The sequence below is a fragment of the Mastomys coucha genome, unplaced genomic scaffold (assembly GCF_008632895.1).
Source record: "Mastomys coucha isolate ucsf_1 unplaced genomic scaffold, UCSF_Mcou_1 pScaffold7, whole genome shotgun sequence".
Lineage (NCBI taxonomy): Eukaryota > Metazoa > Chordata > Mammalia > Rodentia > Muridae > Mastomys > Mastomys coucha.
Genome location: NW_022196913.1, coordinates 83,249,938 through 83,274,668, shown reverse-complemented (window position 1 = coordinate 83,274,668; position 24,731 = coordinate 83,249,938). Strand labels below are relative to the sequence as shown.

The 24,731-nt window shown below is 34.2% G+C and overlaps 1 protein-coding gene and 1 long non-coding RNA gene across 10 annotated transcripts in view; one reads left to right on the top strand and one right to left on the bottom strand.

The window, feature by feature from the left end:
- The window catches only part of Pkhd1l1 (PKHD1 like 1), a 165,167-nt gene that overhangs the window by 85,854 nt on the left and 54,582 nt on the right, over positions 1-24,731 (bottom strand). For 8 of the 9 annotated variants that reach the window (XR_004115089.1, XR_004115088.1, XM_031358649.1 and 5 more), the window contains 17 exons: positions 23,839-23,993; positions 21,716-21,838; positions 20,694-20,799; positions 18,442-18,552; positions 17,131-17,295; positions 16,138-16,259; positions 14,140-14,272; positions 13,191-13,383; positions 11,514-11,656; positions 10,792-10,896; positions 9,884-10,072; positions 8,786-8,956; positions 8,247-8,470; positions 6,545-7,529; positions 3,533-3,781; positions 2,557-2,706; positions 596-770 (listed from right to left, as the gene is read on the bottom strand). Coding sequence is in view for 7 of the 9 variants with exons in the window: in XM_031358649.1 (XP_031214509.1) it covers positions 596-770; positions 2,557-2,706; positions 3,533-3,781; positions 6,545-7,529; positions 8,247-8,470; positions 8,786-8,956; positions 9,884-10,072; positions 10,792-10,896; positions 11,514-11,656; positions 13,191-13,383; positions 14,140-14,272; positions 16,138-16,259; positions 17,131-17,295; positions 18,442-18,552; positions 20,694-20,799; positions 21,716-21,838; positions 23,839-23,993 (3,499 nt within the window). In the remaining 2 variants the exon portion in view is untranslated. The remainder of the gene's footprint in view (positions 1-595; positions 771-2,556; positions 2,707-3,532; positions 3,782-6,544; positions 7,530-8,246; positions 8,471-8,785; positions 8,957-9,883; positions 10,073-10,791; positions 10,897-11,513; positions 11,657-13,190; positions 13,384-14,139; positions 14,273-16,137; positions 16,260-17,130; positions 17,296-18,441; positions 18,553-20,693; positions 20,800-21,715; positions 21,839-23,838; positions 23,994-24,731) is intronic. The other variant, XM_031358651.1, reaches the window with a different exon arrangement.
- On the top strand, positions 6,795-24,028 carry LOC116081919. The gene is made up of 7 exons (XR_004115090.1): positions 6,795-6,924; positions 8,823-8,942; positions 15,771-15,895; positions 16,769-16,825; positions 17,411-17,478; positions 18,451-18,567; positions 23,944-24,028. It is a non-coding gene; the product is annotated as an uncharacterized LOC116081919 (long non-coding RNA).

Below are 24,731 nucleotides of genomic sequence, written 5' to 3'. Positions count from 1 at the left end.
TTTTAGGCACAGTCCCAAGCCTTAGAATTTAACCTCTACTTAAATTGTATGTTCAGAATATCTGTAAGCCCTTGAGAATTTAATCAAGCCTTCTATGCTTTAAAGCGTTGAAGTCAGTTTTGTCCACTGAAGAAAGAGGGGAGTACAGCTGAGTCATAGGATCGGAAAAAGAGCCTGGTTGGTTGAAAAGGAATGGGTTTGATGAGGGAAGAGATGTTTCTTTGGACCAATGAAACAAGTTGTGATCTGAGATGAGCTCATGGGGAATGCATAACAAATGATTTATGTTTGTGAACATATTGCTAGAATTGGGGCAAATCATTCCATGTCTTTTACCTTAACCTCCTGAACATGGAGTGGGATAAAAACACCTTATATGGCAAAGAAGGAAACCTCTATGGGCAGGAAGGTCCCTAGCACAGAGTTTGTATTCAGTTAGTGTTATTGTTAGTACTATTTTGTAGCTCAAGCATGGCTTACAAACAGAGAAGGTCTACACTACAAGATTACTTGATTACTGTGAGGCACAGAAGAGAGCAAGTGTAACACCTTGCATCTAGAAGCAGGTTGATGTGTACCTGTGTTAAGACAGTACCTGAATCCAGATCCTGTGACTGTCAGCCTGGTGCCCCCGGCAGTGCTGCCTCTCCTAGGAGACACTTCAGTGACGAGTGGAGTCAGGGACAAGATGTATGTAAATTGCTTCGTGGATTGAGATGAGTCTTTCCCATTGACCACACTCACTCCACAGACTTGATCAGGTCCCTTGCCTACGAGAAGAAAGGAGTCAAACTGAGTAGAGTTCTGCCGTCAGACCCAGATTCATTACCAAAACCCCAAAGTATTTTCATTATAGTCTTGTTTTCTCCATGCACACTTCATAATGCACCCAGGATGTACACATCCTAACAAGATCTTCTAGCAACAGTTAAAAAATATTGTGTATCCTTTATACTCTATTAACAAGGCAATGGGGAAGAAAAACACTCAGAATTCTCTTGTGGACAATTCTGAAGACCTGCCAGCTTAGTTCTGCAGTACTAGAAGGTCTAACATTGCAAATCACAGATGGAAAGGTAGAGACAGAAGCACAGGCAACAGAGGAGGCAAGGGAGAAGGTGAAGCACACAAGGAACCTATGTAGATTAACAAGAAGAGGAAGAGCCAGTGTTGAGACTCACAACTTGCCAATTTTCCACAGTACTGCTGCATATTTTATCAAAATACTAATTATAGTGTTGAAGTAACAAAACTAATCATTAAAACATCAGATAAGCAAAAAGTTCATAAAAAATATCAAGTAAGCAAAAATTCACAAAACTATGAAATCTTATATTAAAAATATTTGTGCATAAAACATATTTTTATTTGCCTAAAATGTCATTTTAGGACCTTCTTAAATCTTGCTGCCAGGTGGTGGTGGTGTATGCTTTTAATCCCAGAACTCTAGAGGAAGAGGTAGGCTGATCTCTGAGTTTTGAGCCAGCCTGTCTATAAACTGAGTTCCAGGACAGCCAAGGATACATATAGAAACCCTGTCTCAAAAAACGGAAAACCATAACTAACTAACTAACTAACTAACTAACTAACCTCTCCAAATTGTTAAATAATAATTAGAAATCTCTATTCACAACCCACCAAATTATGGCTAATAATGTCTCCATTTAATAGAAAGCCTGTAGTAGAGAAAAGTTTAGTAACTTGGCTGAAGGTAAAAAAGGAAGCAGCAAAATTTGAGATTTAGGTTTACCCAGAAGTCAGGTTTTATTTTTCAACCAGTAAAAATAAACAAGGCTTATAATAACAACAAATCATATATCATGTTTCATATATCCTTCTACATATGTTAATCTCACAATAATCCTATGAAGAATACCACTATGTTAAAACCAATTTGATAGATGAAAACTCTGAGGTAGAGAGAGGTTCAAAATCTTCCCCAAGAAATGTTAAAGGCTCAAATCCTTTTGATGACTTCCACGAAAGCATTATAGCAATTCATCTTTTAAAATAACTTTCATTTTTTGAGGTTATACTATAAACACATAATTTCCTCCCATTTTCCTTCCCTCCAAATTGTCCCATATACCCTTCTTTGCTCCCTTTCAAGTTTATGACCTTTTCCCACTAATTGTTAAATGATTTATATATATGTATTATTTCTAAACACAACGTGATCAATCTGTGTGACGTTACTTGTATTTATGTTTCCTTGGCTGACCTTTGGTATAAGATATCCAGTTGGCATGCTTCTCTCTGGAGAAAACTGTATTTCCCTCCCTCAGCATTCTTTAGTTGCCTTTAAAGAAAATTTGACTAACAAGAACTAACAAGTTCTTCATTTGGATGCTCAAGTAAGAGCCATGAATTGATGTCACAAATCAAAATTTTCGGATTTACACAGGTAGGAAATACAGTTCTGACCAAATGCTTGAAGTCAGGATGGCCATAGATCTGATTCAATTACTTCAAAAGAATTCATCAACCTGAGAAAAGATAGTAATCTTTCTAAAATTAGCATTTCTCACAGGCTACCATTTTTTTTTGAATACTTACCATTATTAGGTGGACTTTCACAAAACAGTGTTGTAGAGTCAGATCTAAGTTTGTCAACTGCACATTCAGAGTCACAGACCACTATAGTTGAATTCCATGGATCAAATCCCATGCCTGTCACAGTCAAGGTTTGCCCACCACCGAAGCTACCTGAAGAAGTTAAGTACAAGGAGAACCTGAGCGAATGTTTAAGAAATGTCCCCGCCACACACATTTGCTTTAGTTAAAAACCCGAAAAGAAGCTTACTTTATGTAACTTTCTTAGATCTGAAATTTATTATATTATTAATAAAAACAAGTATCTTTTAATTGCAGTGTTATAAATTTTCAATGAATAAATGTGACTTCTGTAAATTTAAGTAAATAACTTTGGAAACTAAAATTTAATTTAAAAGAGATGTCATGCCGGGCAGTTGTGGCGCATGCCTTTAATCCCAGCACTTGGGAGGCAGAGGCAGGCAGATTTCTGAGTTCGAGGCCAGCCTGGTCTACAGAGTGAGTTCCAGGACAGCCAGGGCTACACAGAGAAACCCTGTCTCAAAAAACCAAAAAAAAAAAAAAAAAAAAAAAAAAAAAAAAAAGATGTCACAAAGGATTTTAGAGTACTCAAAACATACATAAAATATTACTTGAATATTTTCATCACATTTTTGAGGTTATTTCAACCATTAATTTCCAACTAGAAACAGTGTTTTCTGTGGAAATAATTTAATTCCTGTTATACTAAATATGATTTTTAAATTTTCACATGTAACTTTGGAGTGTAAAATTGGAAAACTTCTAATTAAATGATACAGTAGTAAGAGATATATAAAAGTTATTATTTTGGAATGATTAGTTAATGTTAGTTTTTGTTAATTTATTAGACAAGTGAATGTAAATATTTTTATTCTTATAAGAAGTACAAGTTATGGAAGGCCTTTAAGGTTATGTTGTTTCCAAATGAGTGCTGAAATAATATAAACAGTCTGATCACCTTGTCTTGGATAAATATTCTGAATAGAAAGTGGGTACTCAAATACAACAGAGGAGACAGCAGAGCCTTTTGTCTTATGAAGCATCATCACAGGAAAAATGCCTCCTGCATGGTCTCCCACAATGCACTGTAACACAGTGTCATTGACAGTGGTCACATTACATACACTCTCTTCTATCATCACCGAAACATCGGAGATAGCAAATCCAAGATTAGACCCGGTTATTTCAACTTCAGTTCCTGGTGGACCTTAAAACCAAACAGGAAACCATATAAATACACAAATGCACATACCTGCTAATGTTTCTATATGCACTTAAAGATACGCAACTTTACTTCTGTAAATAAGTTAATATCCAGTTGATCCATGCAGGTCTTAACAAACCAGCTTCCAAGAGGCAAAGGCAGGCGGGTCACTGAGTCTGGAGGCTAGCCTTTCTACAGAGCAAGTTACAGGACAGCCAGAGATACTTAGAGAAATCCTGTCTTGAAAAAATCTAAAACCAAACCAAATCAAAATAGTACTCAGCATTTTAAAACTGTATATAACAGTACACATGATGTACTATGTACATTTTTTTTACTACAATACATACCAGCCTATTACACATTCACTACAAGTGACTTATCTCAATGTTTGCTATTTTCCAGCCCTCTCATCCATGATAACTTATAAATTACCTCTTTAGTCTGTAGAGAAAAAGGAAAGAAAGAGCTATGGATTTTTGAGCATGAGTCTTAGCATTTTGTGCTAGTTTCTCCTTTGTAGCAATTCTTTCTGAGAATGAGTTATACTTTCTGTTACTCAAGTATTTTCAGTAGCTACATTTTGAGAACAAATATGTCATGATATAAAAATAATCAGTTATAGTAGAAAATTGAGGAAAAATAACTAATTTAAAGATTTTTAAAGTAAATATTGATATTAAGGTTTAAAGTTAAATATAAACAAACCTCAAATATTGATTTTATCTGTCACTTTAGTTTTTGATAAAATAACACTTTTATTTTTTTTTAATCTCTTCATGTATTTTAGTAAGTTTTAAATACCTCTTACTATGTGTAAGGGCAGTTAGGTACAACTGTCTTTGTAGGGCTAGAGAGATGGCTCTGCAATTAAGAGTACTGATTCTCTTTCAGAGAACCTGGGTTTGATTCCCAGTACACAAATGTTGACTCATAATGGTTCCACAAGTAGCACACATATATACTTGTAGACAAAACATAACAATAAAATAACATAACAATAAAAAAATTTGAAACTGTCTTTAGGTTTTAATTTTTTTAATAAAGTCATTATAAATACATAAATTTTTCTACTTTTCTGTTAATCTTATGTTGAATTAATTATCAAGGAAAATAGGGACTCCAAGATAATAAAGAATAGTACCTTCATTATATAGCCCCTCCTTCCTCACCTATACAGTTTTTATATATCAAACTACTATTTTTTGTAAGACCAAATATTGTACATGTGAGTTTTCTTCCTGCTTTTCTATTTTATCCCATCCAAATCTGTATTGTTTGTTGACCAAATCATGTCATAGATGTCATGATTTAATTAATTATGAATCTAATCATTCACAATCTGTTGTTTCTGTTAAAATTATTTAACAATATCTCATATTTATTGAATCAAGTTCATTATTTTCTATTCACGTCCAACAAGAATTTACTTGTTCAGGACTCTGTTTATCTCTACAATCTCACCTTTAAGTAATTAGCTCTATAAAAAAAAGTACTTTGAGGGCACTAAACATGGAAGTACCATGGGATATTAAAATTTCATAGAACCAATTCCTAAATTTTGCATGAATACAAAGTAATCTTTACAGATTATTATGAATTAAAAATCTATAAGAAGCAGTCACATTTAATTCTTATACTAAAAATTACTATATGATTGCCTAATGAAGATTATGACAATAAAAGTAATTATACAAGCTAAATTACTTTTAAAGGTTAAAATTTTGTTTGACATTTCAAATGCTGCATTCTTTTAGAGTAATCAATCTACAGCTTATCACATTATTAAACAAAGTTGCCCTGGTCTCACTTTCTATAAGCTTCTTATTCATCATACATGTTCTCTAGAGGATGCATACAAAGACAGATGGAAAGAACAGTCATGGGACCAAACAACACATGCCATTGCTGATGAGGTCAATCAGCCCTAGGCCGATGCCACAGATAAGCAGGTAGTCATAAGTGGTATAAGAAAGCAGGTTGAGCAAGCTATAGAGATTAAGATCAAACAGTTCTCTTCCATGGCCTTTATTTCAGAACCTGCCTCTAGCTTCCTGCCCTAGATTGATTTCCTTATATGATAAATTGTGATAGAATGTATAAGCCAAATAAACCCATTTCCACACAAGTGGCATGCTGTTTTGAGTCTGGATATGCTACCCCAGCAATAAAATGCAAACTAAACGGCCATGCTCTTGACTTGCTGCAGCTGCTCCTGTAGGATTGCTCACATAGATGATGAGTCGTCAAATAGCATGGAGACTAGAACCTGTGGCACATGGCAAAGGATAAGACGCCATCTCCATCTGAGGTTGCCACTTCTTTGGAAAGAATTTTGTCGTACCAACAATATTTAGCAGGAATTTATAGAAATAAAATATTCTGAACAAGCATCAGTGTTAATAAGATCAGTCACTCATGAATCTTAACAGTTGTTTTTTTTTTGTGCCACATCATTATTAATGACAGACCCTACTCATTTTGCTCCCCAAACAGTCATCTGTTTCATCCTCATTTGTAATTTAGACCAAGACATAGAACAAGAAGGACATTGTGTTCTATATTAAAGCTGGAATTTTATACTGAAAATGTATAAAAACATACAAAATTAAGACTACACAGAACATGAGTCCTATGCATTATATTAATTGGCTTAAGGAGGATGATATAGAAGACATAATTTAACATCTTAGTTCAATAATAATTACTGTAACTGTGATGTGACATCAATACAATAAATAAAAAGGCATGTAGATACTGGAGTACCTCTGTAAGGGATGATTCTTTTGAGAAATGGAGTATCCTCCATGGCGTATGTAAATGACAAAGGTGGGTAGATGACCGCATTGACATCAATCTTCAGACTGGCTGTACCAGCTCCCCCAGCTGGGGTGCTACAGCAGACCTCACTGGAGTTGATGGACATAATTTGACAAGGCTGATCTCCAACAGTAACTGTGGTGTTTCCAGGAGAAAATCCATTGCCTGTAATCATCAACGTCGTTCCACCAGCAATGCTTCCAGAGGTTGGTGAGACAGAAGCTACTGCAGGGCTGCTGATGGTTAGATTTCCCAGAGCCAAGCCCTTAGATCCAACAACAACACTGAGAGAATGAAGGCCAGCTGCTAGTGGAGTCATGAGAACGGTAATATTATTTTCATTAACATCTATTACTCTGAACTGTTGACTTCCAATAAATATAGAAATATCTTCCAACACTGTCCCAAAACCTTCTCCTTTGATGAGGACATTTCCAGATCCTTGGATCACGTTTGGGAAGACCTCTGTTACGTAGGGAGCAATGTTTTCTAAATAGAAAAAGCTGCAGTTACCCTGACATTGGGCTGGTACTCCATGTATTAGAAGGTCTACAAAAACAAGCTGGTGGGGTGCAGGAGATGTTTCACATTCAATAGCTGTGTAGGTCACAGATAGAACTTTACATGGGAAATCACCCATAAAGACTTCTACACCTGCAGAAGAAGCCATAAATCCAGAGCCTTGTATGGTCACCCTTGTCATTCCTGTAGTTGACCCTGCTTTCGGCGTCACCACATCTATGCTTGGCAAAAGTACAAACCGCCTGTCAAATTCATTGGGCAGTGTGTTGATAGCAGTGCCCAGGTTGTAGACAATCAAAGTAACAATTTCTCTAATGCCAACATCCATTGAGTTTTGAGGGTCAATGTGACACATAATAGAATTTTCACTACTTTCTTCTACAACACAAGGGTAGCTACCAACTGTAACCTGGAAGAACAATGAATATAAAATAAAATGCATTCATCCATTACTCTCATATGAACTCCATGTTTGTATTAGCATCAGTTATATTTTTTAAAACAATAAGTCTGAGAAAAATTTGTATTCATAACATGAGAAATTGATGATGTATATTAAATTGACCTTATGTCATGGCTTTACAAGTGTGTTAATAACTGAGTTACTCATATTAACCAAAAAGTATAAAACTAAATAACCATCAATTAGATGGTTAGAGTCTATTGACTTTATGTGATATACATGCCATATAGCAATGTATTTATTCATCCATGAAAAAAAGAAGTACTGAAACATGCAAGAACTTTCGGCATATTATGCCAAAGGAAAACATGTTCACAAAACGCTTCATATTGTAGAAAAAATGTGCAGAATAGGCAAATCTATATAGAAGGAAAACAGGTTGGCAGTTACTATTGTGCTGAAATGGGTGAAGGAAGTGGGTGATGTCCAATGAGGTTTCTTTTATGATCATGACATGTTCTAAAACTTATTCCAGTAAGAGGGGTACAGCTCCATCAATACACTGTTAAATATACACACATATGTACAATTGTAAACTTTAAGTGAATTAGTTTTGTGCTATATATCATAAATGTGATGAAATTTCAACTGGGGATTGTGGTCAAAATACGTTCTTTTTATTGAGCACATGGACACTGAGAAGAAGAGATTCTATTTTCTTACCTTATTGGCACATGGAAGACTACTGAAGCCATGCCCAGTGATAGTTAGGCGTTCATTTGCTGTTCCAGTAGAGGGAGTAATGTTGATTATAGAGGGCGAAATGCAGTTTGAAAGCTCGAAGAATAATTTACTTGAATTTTTAACCCTTGTATCATTCAGGCCACACCGGGGTTCTGTTGCTAGGCAGCCTGCTGCCGTACTTTCCAACTGTAAATGCGCAGGGCCTGCATTTAGACAAAAGAGTCATTTGTAAACTATGCACGCTATCCTAAAACAAGTACTCTGCTCAGACTCTATTACTGTTTACACTAATGAAGGGGGTAGATGGTTTTATATTCTGGAGATCTGTTATTTTTAAAATTAATTTTTAAAAGTATTTGAATTTATTTATTAAATTATAAATTAATTAGTAAGTTTACATAATAAATTCTAGCCTTATAAGAGACAAAAGCAGGTAGATCCAGTCACCTGACATCTACTCTACAAAGGTCACTTTATGCTGGGTCATCTGGTGTAGTTTCCATGTTTAACAATCTTACCTGGAACATATGTCGCTTCAATGTTTCCCACAAACAGGTGCAGGGGAATGTGCCTGGTTTCAGCTGGAAAAACGTTAATGACTCCTTGGAGAGATATGGAGTGAGTCTCATCAACATACCCGCTGCTGTAGTAATGGATTCCAGGGGAAGTAAACTGGTAAGAAAATGAACCTGCCATAAAATAAGATTATACACAAGAGATACAAGCAATTAATGAATCTTTGAAAACTAGGTGAGGAAATTGGAAATTATCATTTCAATGCAAGTGCAGATGACAATTTTCTTAGTTTGTATGTGTCTTATAGCACAATAGGAAATAGTAGAGAATGAGTCACTGGCTATAAAGACTTTCTTTTGTTTGTTTTTTATTTTGATAATGAAATTTCAAACAAGAAAGACAAGATCCAGTTTTACTTTTTAAAGAAAACCATGGAAAGTCTGGCCTAATTTATCAAATTTTAAGAAAAAAATTACAATGAAAATTTAAATATACTATTACAGGCATAGAACAAACTAGTTATCTGTAAGGCGCAATCATACTTAGTTTTCCTATAAGAATGTTGATAAGCTGATTACAATCAACAAAAGTTCCTTACTTATTTTCAGGTTAATGTGACTAAAACATAGTCCTATCTTCATACAGTCCTATTGTACTTTGTTGCATAACATATGCTTCAGTTAGTTGGTCAATTATCACAGATTCAATAAAGTTAATAAAGACTAGAAATGGCATACTAAGCAGCTAAGTCTGTTTAAGATAATTGCTTGAATTTATTTATTTTTATTTATATGAATAAACTGTAGCTGTCTTCAGACACCCACCAGAAGAGGGCGTTAGATCTCATTACAGATGGTTGTGAGCCACCACCATGTGATTGTTGGGATTTAAACTCAGGGCCTTCGGAAGAACAGTCAGTGCCCTTAATCACTGAGCCATCTCTCCAGCCCCCACTTGAACTTATTTATGTTTTTTTCAATAGGCATAAAATGCCAGGTAAACTAATTTATGGCTTTATTTGCATGACTAATTCATGTAAACATATTTACTACAAGTAAGAAAAAGGAAAACAATGAAAACTTCAACAAAACAAATCATACCGGATGCAGTTTTTTGCCTTCCATTTGTAAATCCTTTGCCATCGTAAGTCACACTTCCAGGACTGGAGACTGAGAAAATTCTGTATCCTACACCCCTAAGGAAGGGGTGTACTTGCCAGTACCACACAACAGTATCGCCCACAGTCACATTTAAGACTGATGGTGACCAGGCATAGCCTAGTCCATGCACTGGGAGTAAAAATTGAGGCAGATTTTTTAAAAGGAAAAGAAGTAAATGTCTTATAATTAACCATGAAAACAGCTGTTTACAAGTAAGAACAACTTTCAAGTTAGTATTCTACATTAATGTTTGTACATAATTCAAATTCAACCAAAATAAAAACCAGGATTACTAGGAAGCAAGATCATGATAGGCAAAGGAAGAAATAAACTGTAATAACTCCAGAGTGATGATCAGGAGACACTGAAAAGAGTTGGATGTTTAAGAAATAAGGTGTTCAGAAATGTTACATGGGGTGGTTCTAATGTTCTTATCAACTCTTTATACACAAGAATTTTTGGAAACAACTATCATGCTAATATTTCAACTTGAATATTTATTCTGAAATTCATGACTGATAATAAGCAGTAACTCAGGACATACTGAACTGCAACAAAATCACTGGAAATTCCTGAGCAGGAAATTATAAAGCTTGACCTTCTCATCTTGACCTCATGATGTATGTTACTACATATGTAGTAACAATGTGACTTTTAATCTTATATGGAGACCGCTGCAAAAGTATATATATATATATATATATATATATATATATATATATATATATATATATATGAAAGAACAACATTGATTCTCTAAACAACTTAAAATGCAAAATAAAAAATCAACCTAATCGCAGCATAAACTCTCTCGTCTTTATTTGCAATATATAAATCTTGGTTGGTACCTAAATGTGAACCGTTGTTGGTAATTCTGAATATATTCCCGGTTGAATGAAGAGTGCATTTGATGACATTTTCTGATGATGATGTAATGTCACATTGGGAGGAACCTAAAAGTATAAGGGTAGGAAAAACATTGTGAGTTGTTTTTTATGAACTATAGAGGTGATGTATCAGCAGTAAAGAGCTATTGCTTAACAAAGCTCCGTGTTACACAGGAGGATCTTTGGTACTTTGCTTCTGAGGGTGATTATGTTTGAGTGTGTGTTTTCACACAAAAATTTTATACACATTAAATGCACAAAGATAATGAAAGATTCAATAGCAGAGTTGTTCACTGTCTCATTATTCCTTAAACACTTGGCCTTTTCTAAATTAACAAGAAAAAAAGAATTGGAGAGAGGGATCAGTAGTTAAGAGCTCTTCCTGCTTTTGCATAAGCTCCAAGTTCAGTTCCCATCACTGATATCCAGTGGCTCACAACTACCTATAACTCCAGCTCTAGGGTATCCAATGTCCTCCTCTGGTCTCAGATGAGTACCAATATGCACAAACCCTCCCCCCAACACATTATAACGTAGAAAAGCAAACAAGACTATTTGTATAACATTTCTTACAATATTGTAAAATCACTGAAAATATTTGTATAACAACCCAGTTCCTCCAGCAGGTCATTTTAGACAAGGAAAGCCTTAACAAGTTAGCCCCTACAGGACAAAGGTTTTACCTAAGAGAACAGAATTCTCAGTTGGTATTGTGCTGAACCCAAAACCCATTATAGTGATTTCGGTACCACCATACAAAGAGCCTCTCTGGGGAAACATGTGGATGACTTCCAAAATGTACAGTATGGAAGCATTTGACTTGTTCCTGAAAAAGACGAAAGAATAGATTTCCAATGAGCTTCCTTTCCTCACTCCACACTTGTGGGAACAGGAAATAACTGAATACATATATAATTAGACATTAATTTTTCAGACCAGATAATCTGGTAATCATCTTTATTCTGGTTAGATGTATATATTAATTTTGAAAACCAGAGTTTTGAAAAATCTAATAACAGAACTATGTGAGATACAAAATCTTAAAATAATATAGAAAATATGATTTTAAGAAATGAGGTAACAAGAAGTAAACAAAATTCCTTAGAGTATTTTAAAATTTTTACTACAGCAAAATGTGAAGACATGTTTAAAAAGTAGCGACAAATTCAATATATTATAGAAGTAATTAATTTTTGTGTAATTCAGTTTAATTTTTCCTAGTTGTTCAAAACTTGTCAAGACTTCTTACTATCTCATGGAAAACATATATTTACTTTATTTTATTATAGATGATATGCCTTCTAGGGTGCCATCAAATTGTGCAATGTTCTGACCTGATACAGAGGGTTCAAGCCCTTTATATCCTAGGTCCCACCATGACAGCACAGTCTGTAGATTACAAAGAGGTTTTTGTATTGCTTTATATAACTCCTTTAGTATGCTGAATTGGTATTTCTCCTACTACCATCTAAATACACAGTTTGGGTTTGACTTTGTACATTATCATCCACAAACATCAGAAGCCAGTAGATTTTCAAAAATTTTATGAAATCCTCCCAGTAATTCAAACAGGGGATGTAGTTCTAGAGTCTATGCTTAGCGGTCCTCACTTCCTGTAAGATTTGGGCAAACATCTGTCCTTCTATTCTGACACCTGCCTTCTTTGCCTTCTTTTTAAGCCATTAATTTAGTTTACTCTTCTTCAAAGCAATTCAAACCAGCAATTATTTCAGAGACGAACTAAAATTCTGCTGCTAACAGTTTCAGGGAAGAAAATTCAGAATTTCTATGGGAAAGAGAATGAGCGAGGGATTATCTCCACTGCTTCCTTTAGCTGGCCAGATCCTGGCTGAACTATTGCACCTATTCAGAGAATCCAGCCCTGTTCCATAGAATGTTAGTTCACTTCATATACATTCTTATTATACAAATGATCTAATATTAATGCAGTTTTACATTTGTAACTGTTACAGAATCGTTTAAGCATTGATGAAAATCTTCCCAACAATTTGCAAGTAACGTTAGTGCAGGAAATTACTGTAAATTCAGAATTAAACAACTGCTCTCCCTCCACTGTCAAAATTGCTTTGGAAACATTTCCTGGATGCATGCAAATCACATGGCCAGTACAAAAGTTCAACAGAGAATTTTTATAACTTGTTCTAAATGGTTTGGTCAAAACCCAAAGTGCTATTGCATACTTTATGAGAATTTTAAAGAATTTTTTCTATGAGGAGATATAAAAGAGTAAAGAAAGCAATCAACATATTTGAAAGTTAATGATTAAATTTTTCCCTGTCCCAGTTTTAGCCTTAAGCATTCCATAGTCCTATCACTTGTAACCAGTATCAGTCTCATACCTTGCTGATGCTAAACCCCAGTTGCTGACTTTGACATAGATGTCATGTTTTCCTGGAGGCAACGTGGGCAGAAGGCATGTAATGTCTGTGAAATTTGAGTGAAGAACCTGGCACTGTTTTCTTCCCACATACACCGTATTTTGTGCGAGTTCATTTCCAAAGTTATAACCTTTAATTGTTAAATTGACATTTCCTATTGTTTTAAAAGAAAAACAACTTGTTTTATAAAAATATAACTTTTTATCCAGAAAAAATGCATATTAACCAAACCAACATACTTATCTTTTATTGGATTTAGAAATTTTTTTCACTTTCGGAGGCAAAATTCAAAAGAATGAGTTCATGCTTCTATGTACACATAAAATGCCATGTTTATTTCACAAAGAAAAAAAAACACTGAAGTATTTTTTAAACATACAATATTTTTCTCACCATTGTACATGTTCAGAGTAAAATTTTAAGTTGACTTACTTGTATTTAAAGAAAAGGAAGGTAAAGAGGATGTTTCAGTGTAAGGAAGAAAACAGTGAGAACCTGTGCCTTGAAGAACTTTCTGGTTTGTGTGTGTGTGCTTGTTGGTATGATTGTGTGTGTGTGTGTGTGTGTGTGTGTGTGTGTGTGTGTGTGTGTGTGTATTTGGACTCAAGAAAAGTTGGAAAATTCACTTGTAGACTCAAAGTTCAGCAATGTGATAGCAACTATAAAAATATGTAATGTACTATAGTTTGAGATTCACAAAATCTACTACTACTTATGGCGTCCTAGAAGTCCGTTGATGATGGACAATGAAAATGTAAAATACACATGATGAAATTTTATTCAGAGGTGAAGAAAAACGATATTATGAAATTTGCATGTAAGTTAATGGAACTTGAAATTATCATATCATTGAGTGAGGTAACCCAGACCCAGAAAGACAAATGACTGATCTCGCTGAAATATTTCTTACCCAAAATTGTCCGTTCTTTTGGGCTGAAGTCAGTGACAACTGGTGTTTGTAAGCAGCTGTAACTAAAACTATCCTTTGCTGTGGCTTGAATTCCATTGGTAATGACAGAAATATCAACTGTACCCTCAGTTCTCTGAAAAGAAAAAGAAAAAAACAAAATAGAAAAATTAAAGTAATGAAGTATTTAAGTCCATTCACTTTGCTGGGGAGCTAATTCAGTCAGTAAATATTTATGTTGCAAGCACAAAGACCCAAATTCAATCCCTACAACACACATTAATAAAGGAGAGAAACAGAGAGTGAAAAGAAGCCAGATGTTGTGTCTTGACCTCCCATCCTAGGCTTGTTGGCTAGATCTAGCCAGGGAAATAACATATCTGAGAAAATGTGGTGAACAATTCCTGGAGAATTATATCCAAGGCTGTATACACACACACACACACACACACACACACACACACAAAAAAAACCCTCTAAAGTCTGACGAAAAATAGAATCACTGTAAATAAACTTCTAAAAGTGTTTCATTTCAGTCATGAATCAGACTTAATTCTCAGATATTTAAAGTTGACATATTAAAATATTAAGTATAGGTTATGTATCTAAATTCTCAAGGCAGAGATCTAATGGTCCTGCAGTGTTTTTGATCCATTTATCTACATCTATATTATTACATTTTAATAATGTATTAAACATAATATATTTTAATAAGGTTTTCATGGTGCAACTGAGATGCTCTGGGAAAATAATTGATGAAGGATAAGATACCAAAAATTTGTCCTTGTTCTCTTGCTATAGACTCAAATCTAATTTTCATACTTCATTCACAAACTTTAGCTGATCAAGTTAAATACTCAAAGCTCTAACAGTAGACTACTTTATATTTTCACTGATGGCATCTGTGCAATTCTCAATAAGGTAGTCTTGATCATCTCATACTTCACAAATGCACATATTATGTTTTAACTAAATTATTTAAAAATATTTTTATATTGTCAAAGACCCTAAATCCTTACTCTATCATTCAAGCCAACACACACTCATTGTCTTTTTTTTTTTTCCCTACACATCTTACCTATGTCTTCACTTACTCTCATGTGTTTGAGATTTGGTGTTAGTAACTGATTCTGCATTTATGATCTCTTTGCACATAATTAATGAACCATAGACCTAATTTAAATCTAAGGCCAATGTTACAAAAAAAAGGAATAACGATTGATTCTAAGTTCTTATATCTTATAGCAAACTCCAAATTTTTTGCCAACAAATTGAAATTTTAGCAGTTTTTTTTTTTTTTGGAAAAAAATACAAGAGCACAAATCTACTTTTATTTATTTACTTTTAACACTTTTAAACATAACTTTCTGGGTCAGAGAGGTGGTTCAGAGGTAAACATGCTTGCTGCCAATGATGATCTGTCTGTTCCCAGGAAGAGAACTGCCTCTGCTATCTCCACATATGTGCAGCAATAGTCACATCACACTCATGCATATACACAAAAAGTAAATAGATGTAAACTTTCATTACAAAAATACAAATAAAAATGAATTTCTTTCTTAGAACTAAGCATGCGTAGAGTTGTTTCTCTGAAATTTACAAATTATTAATACTGAATTCTTTTCTTCTTTCAGTTTATCTGATAATTTCCTGGTGACCCTAAGAGATGACTAGACATCAACTCTTTTATGAGATGCCATCTGAACTCCCATGCCCACTGACTTTTATCTTTACTTTGTATCTACTTCTATTATTTCAGGTGAGATGCATTGTTTACTTGTGATTATCTTCATCATGGTTTTTAAATTTCTCAGATGTGGAAATAATATTTTGTCTTTGGATTCAGTTTAAAATGATGAAGAAATGATTTTTTTTACAGACAGTACTGAAAGCTTGGAAATTTAGAGAAATATGTCACTTGTCAACCTATCCACCTAGATATTTCCTAGTTAATGAGGTTAGGACTATAGGAGGTGAGGAATAACAAGTCAGAGGCCTTACTTTTGATGTTCTGCAGATTATCCTATTCAAATCTCCTTCAATCACATTGCAGGTTTCATTTCCAACTAAAACAGTTGAATTTTCACTAAAACCAAATCCAGATATTGTCAACAGAGTACCACCTTTATAAGAAAAACAAGGAAAATAAAACCAAAAGTCAGGTTAACTAGGACCAAACACTAGTTCTAACTCATCATCCCCAAGTCATCTAGTGACACCAGATAACAGCAAGTGGATGGAGAAGCATCTCTGCACACAGTTACCAGCACAAACCCAGCTAAGCTCTCAGTTGCACAGGCTTGCCCATATTGGCTTTGGGGTATACTAGCAGCAACTACTTCTTTGTCCTGGAAAGAAGTGACACCATTTCTATTTAGCCCATGTGTGTGACAAATGAGGGTGGATTAAGACTTAAATTTTTATATCTCTAAGCAAAGAGAAAATCTAAGAGAAAAATAAAATGAAGAAAATGTAATATAATTTTAGAAAAACACAAAAATCAAGACCAAAGCACAATTTCTTATATTAATTGTGGTTAAAAAATATACAAAGTAAGTGAAACAGAACAAGAAAAATGTGTTATTGTCTGTGTATCCTCTTTGTCAGCTTTCCTTTGTCCTGTTTGTCCCAGAACTTTATTCTAGGTTGAAGAGCTCCGCTGAGACTCTGGTTACAAATGGAGCAGCTGGTAAGCAGAATAATAACTAATAAATCTTATCTTGACATAATTAATGAGGTTGTTATAGAAACATGTAATAATTGATGATATTAATTCAATAACCTATGACGTAAGCGTAAGCAGTTTCCAAATTGTGCTTCATAAGGAAAAGAATTAGCCAGCCATTTAACGTCTGTGCCTTTCAAAAGGACATTCTCTTCTGGGCTATGAGGAAGTCTTGGGTTTCTTGCCCTTCTGGCACTAGAATCAAAGCACTGGAAACCCTAGTGTGAAAATGTATGCAATCACCTCTTTGGAGAGCTGTTAGCTATTACCTGCCAGGCTTCCAGAATCAGGCCAGACATGTGAGATCTGACTCCGATAAACGAAGTGGGATCCCTCACCCTCTAGATGCTGTGCTAGTCCAACATCAGCAATGGACACAGCAACTGGTACATGTCCAGCACTTCCATTCAGAATCTGGCACTTGATCTCATTTTCTTTTGATAAAAAAGAAGAAGAAAATGATAAAGCAAAGTGGTGGTGTTTTCAGATTAAAAAAAAAAACTCACTAAAAGTAATTTGTAAATACTAACTTTGACCTTTGTTTTTAAGACTCCAAGAACTATATCCAAGATAAACTACTATTATTCTGGTGGGGAGAGGGAAATCTTAGTCAGGAGGTAAGATCTTTGCAAGCTACTTGCTGTTATGAATTACTTACTTCTAGGAAATGGTAAATAAATGTTGAAAACGAATCTGGAAACCTTGCCTAAAGAAGGTCTACATTAAAGTTATTATGAATTTTTACTAAAATTTTCATTCAACATTTCACTTATATCCACAACTGATAGAACTGATGTTCTATCAATAAACATAATAAGAATCAAATGAAAACATTTCCTCCACTTTACTATAGTTAAGTAATACTGTTATAATATTGGCTACTTGACTTCAAGAACACATTTAAATAAAAAATCAACAGAAATTTTGACAAGTGGTCTTGTTCATGTGATTTCAATCTGATTAAGTCATAGAAAATATCTAGGGTTGTGAATGATAAGTTTCAGTGAAATTAAGTAACTATGCTTCTACCAATGTAAATACTTTAAAATTATAAATGATCTTAAAATTCTGCATAACTTGAGAAATCCTGTTGAAATAGAAATCAAAGAATATGGTCATGTCCTCTTACCTCATGATGATTACTGTGGCACAGGCAGAAGGATGGTGATATAGTTTTTGGGACAGCATTTACTTAACATGCCCTAGGCTCTGGGTTCAATCCCCAGTACATACAAAAGCAAATAAACAACAACAACAATAGACATGATCAGAGACCATGAGAGGAAAGAGATGTACTTTGAATATCTCTGTGGCCTAGAGATACATAAATACATGAAATATATTGTGATATCACTTTGTAAGGTATAGACGAATGGAGGTATGGTGGATCACTCTTCATGCAATAAAGACACTGTATAACACTCAAATAGTCTATGGTCATTATATATTTCCAGACCAGGTTGCTAATTTCATGACTCTAAAATACATACATACAAAGACAATTATATTTGTGGTAGTACTATCTTCCAATTTCTTTAGGAGAAAAACAGTCAAACTTCATGACAATTGAAAGAACCTACCATCCACAGAAAGAAGAGAGCATCTGGTAGACCCAAGAGAGACAGACACAGCTGAGGTGGGAGAAAATCCAGAGCCTGCTATGGTTAGAATCGTGCTTTCTGCATAGGATCCTGAAAGTAGTAAACGTAAGTCACTGCATTTCAGATGAAAAAAACTTAGAATCTGTTAGAAAATCAGATATTTCTTAGGAAAAATACACCTACCTTTTACAAGATACAAACAACAAGCTTGAAGTTAAGCAGAGAGAAAAGACACATGTATTTGGCAAAAATCAAAACAAACCAAAAACCAAAAACCAAAAACCAAAAACCTGAAAGTTACTTTGAAGACAACTCTTCCCTATAACTAAAAGCAAAAGAGATTATTTGTTACGATTATAGTGCTTAGCTCCAAGGTCTAGGTCTTCAGCATTCAGTGGTTTCATTATATGAATTCTTACTAATTAAGACAAAATGGAATTAAAGGTTTCCAGGAAACACAATGTGCTTATTTAACTTGATATGAATATTCTTGAGCTGTCAAGGGTAGAAATCAACCTGTATTCTTTAAAAACTTGGTTATACAATATTTTAAGGCTCAGTATGTATTTGTATTTATATATTTTAATGTTTTTAATTTTGTATGTATAAGTGTTTATTTGCAAGGATGTTTATTTATTATTTGTTCACCATTTATTTTATGCACCAATTTTCTTATAGTGCCAGATTTTTTGAAACTGGAGTTATAGGTAGCTATAATCTATCATGTGGATTCTGGGAATTAAACACGGGTTCTCTACAAGAAAAAAAAATAGAATTATTATGTATTGATTTTTATTATCTGTGTTAATATTCATCAGAATATTATTTCACTGAAATATGGAATTAGGTAAGAAAAGAAAAATTATTATTTTAACAAACAAGTCGAAAAAACAGCAATCAACCATGAAACCATGGAGAAAAGAATGAGGAACAAGTCACACTTCATTTACAAAGGACATGGAAGAAAGGATATGCATCTTGAAGTTAAAAAAGGGGAAGTTGGGAGGAGGAACTGGGAAGAGGACAGTAATTATCAGGAGGGGGAAGGGAGACGAGAGAATGTGCATGATCAAAATACATTATCTCATGTGTGAAGAGGTCACAATGAAACCAATTATTTTGTATTATTAATATTTTCTAATTACAGATAAAACAAAGTAGACCTTTTCCTGAGAAATGACACCTAAGACAGAATTTTCACTCCCACCACAGACACACAGACATAAATAAAACACACACACACACACACCAAAATTACTATATATGCACCTCAAATTAAAAAGGCATTGAGACAGAATGAAAGAAAACATACAAAATTAATTACTGTAGTTGACTAAGGGAGCTGTAGGGACTAGGATAGGGTTAATAGTTAAGGGAATTTTACGTTCTCATAAAAATTCTGATTATGATTGGAATGTGTATGTAATATGTAAGCAGCCTTAATTGTCAGTGAAGAAAAATGGCTAGTTTTTATTGCACTCATTATATTTTTCCATTATTTTTAACTTGATCAAACATGATAAAAAGCAATTCAGGTTGTCAATTATTTTGAGCCCAAAGTAATTTTGGGGAAGTACACAGAAAAATCGAAAACCACTAGTAAACGCAAGGACACAAAACAGATGTGGTTTTACTATCAGCAACTAAGACTACACATAGGTACTGACTTCTGAATCCATCACTATGGTTAAAAACTCACCTTTTAAACCTTATCCCTGATGTCTATTTACATTTTTGGGGGCTTACCCAAAAAACACAATCACATTTTCCCCAATAAGATGCATACTAGGTTGGGATGCGTCCTTGGCATTAATTGTTCTGTTTTCTCAAATTGAGTACTCAGTTCTTTTCTTTTGTTACACTATAGCTATCCTATTGTTTGCCTAGTTGCAACCTCTGTCAGAGAATTCTCACCAGATGAATGTTAATACACACACTGGGTCAAACAGAAGAACAATGTCTCAAAGTCACAGGGGAATTATAGAGACTAATTGTAATTTGCAGAAGTAGAGAATAGAGATATTAATGGCATATTTTGGCTTCATATATTTTTTCCAAGTAAGTAATGAGTGTTTTTCCATAGTTTCAGTTGAAAAATAGTTCTCACTATATTGAGTTGTTTGCTTGCCATAGTTAGTGACAGTAATATATATTTAAAGTTCATTATCAGAGGTTACATTTTTTCTAACTATCCCCCACCTTGTATTAAAAGGTTAAAAGCAAAACATTACCCTCAGAAGGTGTTGTAGTCAAGATCAGGGGAGTAATCATGGCATCCCATGTAAACCCACAGTCACCTGAACATTTGGCTGGAATTCCATTGACATAGACTTCAACCTTCAAGTCAAGAAACACAGATGCATAGTTGAACAAGGCTAAAGGACCACCAGAGCTCAGTACAACATACATAAAATTTAATAATGAAATGTAGTAATAATTCCAGAGTGTACATACTTTATGCACTGGATTTAGAACAAGAAGCATGTTATTTGCCCAAAAATGTTTATGTTTTCTGCGTTGACACATTTAGTCATGTAGTCATTCATTTATTGATATATTTATTTGTATAGTAAATGTTCTATTAGGCTTCTAATACAGTTGTAAATAGGAATAAAAGAAACACATGCAAGAAAACAAATGTCATCCTTGCTGTCACCCAACTTGTAGTAAATGTAGGATGGAAATTTACATAAATTAAATCATGAAAGCATTGTTTTAATTAGTGCTATGAAGATAACTAGAGGTTGCTTAATGGAAAGTCACCTATACTTGATATATTTTAGTATTCTTATCACTAAAGCAGCCACATTAATAATTACCTGACATAAATGTTATAAAGATCAAATAGAATAACACAGTTACTAATTCTGTTGGTGGTATATTTAAAAGAGTCATTTCATCATTAGAAAGATAGCTTTCTCCAAATTTAAAAAATAATAAGTTGATCAGTTGTTAAGAAAATATTCAGAGCTGGGCGGTGGTGGCGCACGCCTTTAATCCCAGCACTTGGGAGGCAGAGGCACGCGGATTTCTGAGTTCGAGGCCAGCCTGGTCTACAGAGTGAGTTCCAGGACAGCCAAGGCTACACAGAGAAACCCTGTCTCAAAAAACCAAAAAAAAAAAAAAGGAAAAGAAAATATTCAGATGAAACTACATTTGAAAACACTTTCATTTTACAAGGTCTTTGGTACATTGGTACAAATTAGTTATACATTTTAAATTGTAAATGTTATGAGAAAAGCTTGAATCATACCTGTGGTTGCTGATTTGGTGTACGAAGCATGTCTCCAGGGATACGTTGCCTAAATAGGCCACCTTCCTTTATTGTGGTAACTGTCACATTAGCCTTTTCTCCGATAATGTTGGAATCATTGATCTATTTTTAGACAAAATTAATTTATAGAATAGCAATGGAAAATGGAACAAATTTAAGAATAAGTAGAAAGCTTATGGATATAAAAAAGTAAATTTAATATTTTTTTTAAAAAACTTTTCACAATCTACTCAAAGGAAAAATAGTGAGATCATTAGATTATAATATATTGATTATTAAAATATAATGAACCTAAAGAAAATAAATTCTTTTAATTTTATGTTTGAAAATGTTTTCTGTTCCTTCTCAATATAGTTTGGTAAATCATTCATAAATAATTAAAACGTTGACCAATTTTTTCACTTTAGTGTTTTAGTGTTTGGTGTATGAAGCATGTCTCCTGGGATACGTTGCCTAAATAGCATATGGCTATGCTGCTGTCTCATGTCTCATTCTCGAATTATACTTTCTTCTAGTCATAAAAAAAAAAACCAAATTTCATTCATATGTATAATCTGGTCATTCAAAATCCTTATGCCAGTATGGTCACCTTCTGATATCTAAAGGCACTAGCAAAGACATAAGTGCCTCCATGATGTACTACACATGAGCTCGTGATGAAGACAGCAATATTGAATAAGTGGTGGAGACTGGTGGAAAAAGAGAAGGGATGAATACCAGAAATAAACAGAGCTAGCAAGAGGAGGCCAGTCTCAATAACAGAATTTTAGAATTCTATTTCCAAGTATGTGCCTGTAAAATAACTCCTGTGGCTTTATAACATATCTTGCACAATGTATTTTATGTCTACATACTTTTATGTGGTTTTTGTCTTCTAATTTCCTATCTCTCCATTCAATAAATTTCCTGAGTAGGGTTCTGCACCTTCTCCATCTTGTCATAGTATATGGTCACAGAGTAGCCAGTAAAAGATTCTGTCATTTCACCAATAATTCTCCCATCAAAGAGATTTAACTTTCTACAGTTTTATAGGGAGAAATGATGCAGTAGTGACCATCTTTTTGGTTATACCATTTCACATTTGTACTACTGTTTCAGTAGGGTGGAACTATATAACAGACTGTTGAATCATATATTAAGATAACACTACAACATCTGCCAAAAAATTGGCCTCCTTCACATTCTAACCAACAGGATATAAGAAGCACTTTCTCATGCTTTCATCATTTCTAAGAAGCATTATCCTTGTGAGTGAGTGAGTGAGTATGTGTACATGCATGTGTGTGTGTGTATAAAACACAAATCCCAGAGGGTTCTGCTCTATCCTATTTGAAGGAGCCGTGTGTGTGTGTGTGTGTGTGTGTGTGTGTGTGTGTGTGTGTGTGTGTGCATAAAACACAAATCCCAGAGGGTTCTGCTCTATCCTGTTTGCAGGAGCCTTGTTTTAATTTTAGATTTCGTGAGCTCCCATTCTTCTTGAGATACACTGGTGTTCACTCATCTATTGCGTGTAAAATATAACAGTAGATGACAACTTTAGACTTGACTTGAACAGGTCATCTTTACAATAACATAATTTTCACAGTCTCAGAAGAACTATGGGTAATGAAGCTAATTCTGTAGGTGTACTCTCTAAATTATAGATGAATATATACTTATGAGATGGCCTGTATACCATCAAGGGTCTTCTCACAATTCCTCTTGGCTTTTTCCATATAGCAATGGGATTTAAAAGTACCAATATCTGGTCTCCATGATAGAGAACACCTGCCTGCTCATTCTAATGCAAAATATTTTTTATGTTCAAATGATTTTAAAAATCATGAATGAGCTTGGTGTGGTGACACACACCTTTAATCCCAGCATAGGCAAAAGCAGGTGGATTGCTATCCATATTTCTTATCTATTCAATAGCCTGGCCTACATAGCAAGGCTACAAAGCAAGACCCTGTTGTAAAAAACAAACAAACAAAAACCAAATAAAATTAGTTTATGCTTTGCTTTTGAAAAATCTACAATCTCCAGTTCTTTTTAGGATGAGGAAGAGTACAAATTAGCAAAGAGCACAGAGAAGGACACAGAGGCTCTGCTAATGCAGGGACCTGCAGAAGAGGTTGCTTTCCACGGGGGCTTTTCCATTTGATGCGCCATGAGTAGCCAGCACAAGTTCCCTCTCTGCCTACTGAGACTTGTTCAATTTCTTCCAGGCTCTGCAGGGCAAACTGCAAGTCTGCAGCTGGCACAGCAGCAGGGATGCCTGTATCACAGAAAGAAACAAAAATTCACAAACTGAGCACTCTTCATGGCACGGTGTATGTAAAGTATCATTCTTCAATCACATTCTTGTCAAAAAGAAGTTTAGAGTGCTTAGAAGAGATTATGTATTAACAAGAAACAAAATAATATGAGTAATGAATCTGAACGTTGTCTTGGTTTTGATATTTTTATTTGAATGCCAGTTTGCTTTATGAATTATCTTTAAGTCATGATAGTAAGATAAACTTTTAGAAATTAAAAGTTATATTTGATAAGTCAATAAAGAAAGCACTCAAGTGTCATTTATTCTAGATAATTTTATTTCTCGTTTGAATTTTAACTATGTAAATCAAGAAAGTGTCACTAAAAATAAGTGTACCAAAAATATATCACTATTGCTTAAATTAGCACCCACTGTCTATATGATAGAGACTGAGAAGCAGTACTTGGTTGGCCTGGTACTAGCAGTAATATTTTATAAAGTAAAACTAAACAGGTACTAGAACTAAAGCTTAGAAGCAGTACTTGGTTGGCCTGGTACTAGCAGTAATATTTTATAAAGTAAAACTAAACAGGCACTAGAACTAAAGCTGAACAAGTATGAGACTATACATAAATATTATTTATTTTAACATATGGTGCCTATTTCAACTTAACTGTTCAATGGATACATGGTAATAGGTACCATTTGGACAGTATAGCAGATATTTAGATATCCATCTATTAGTTAAAACTGTAC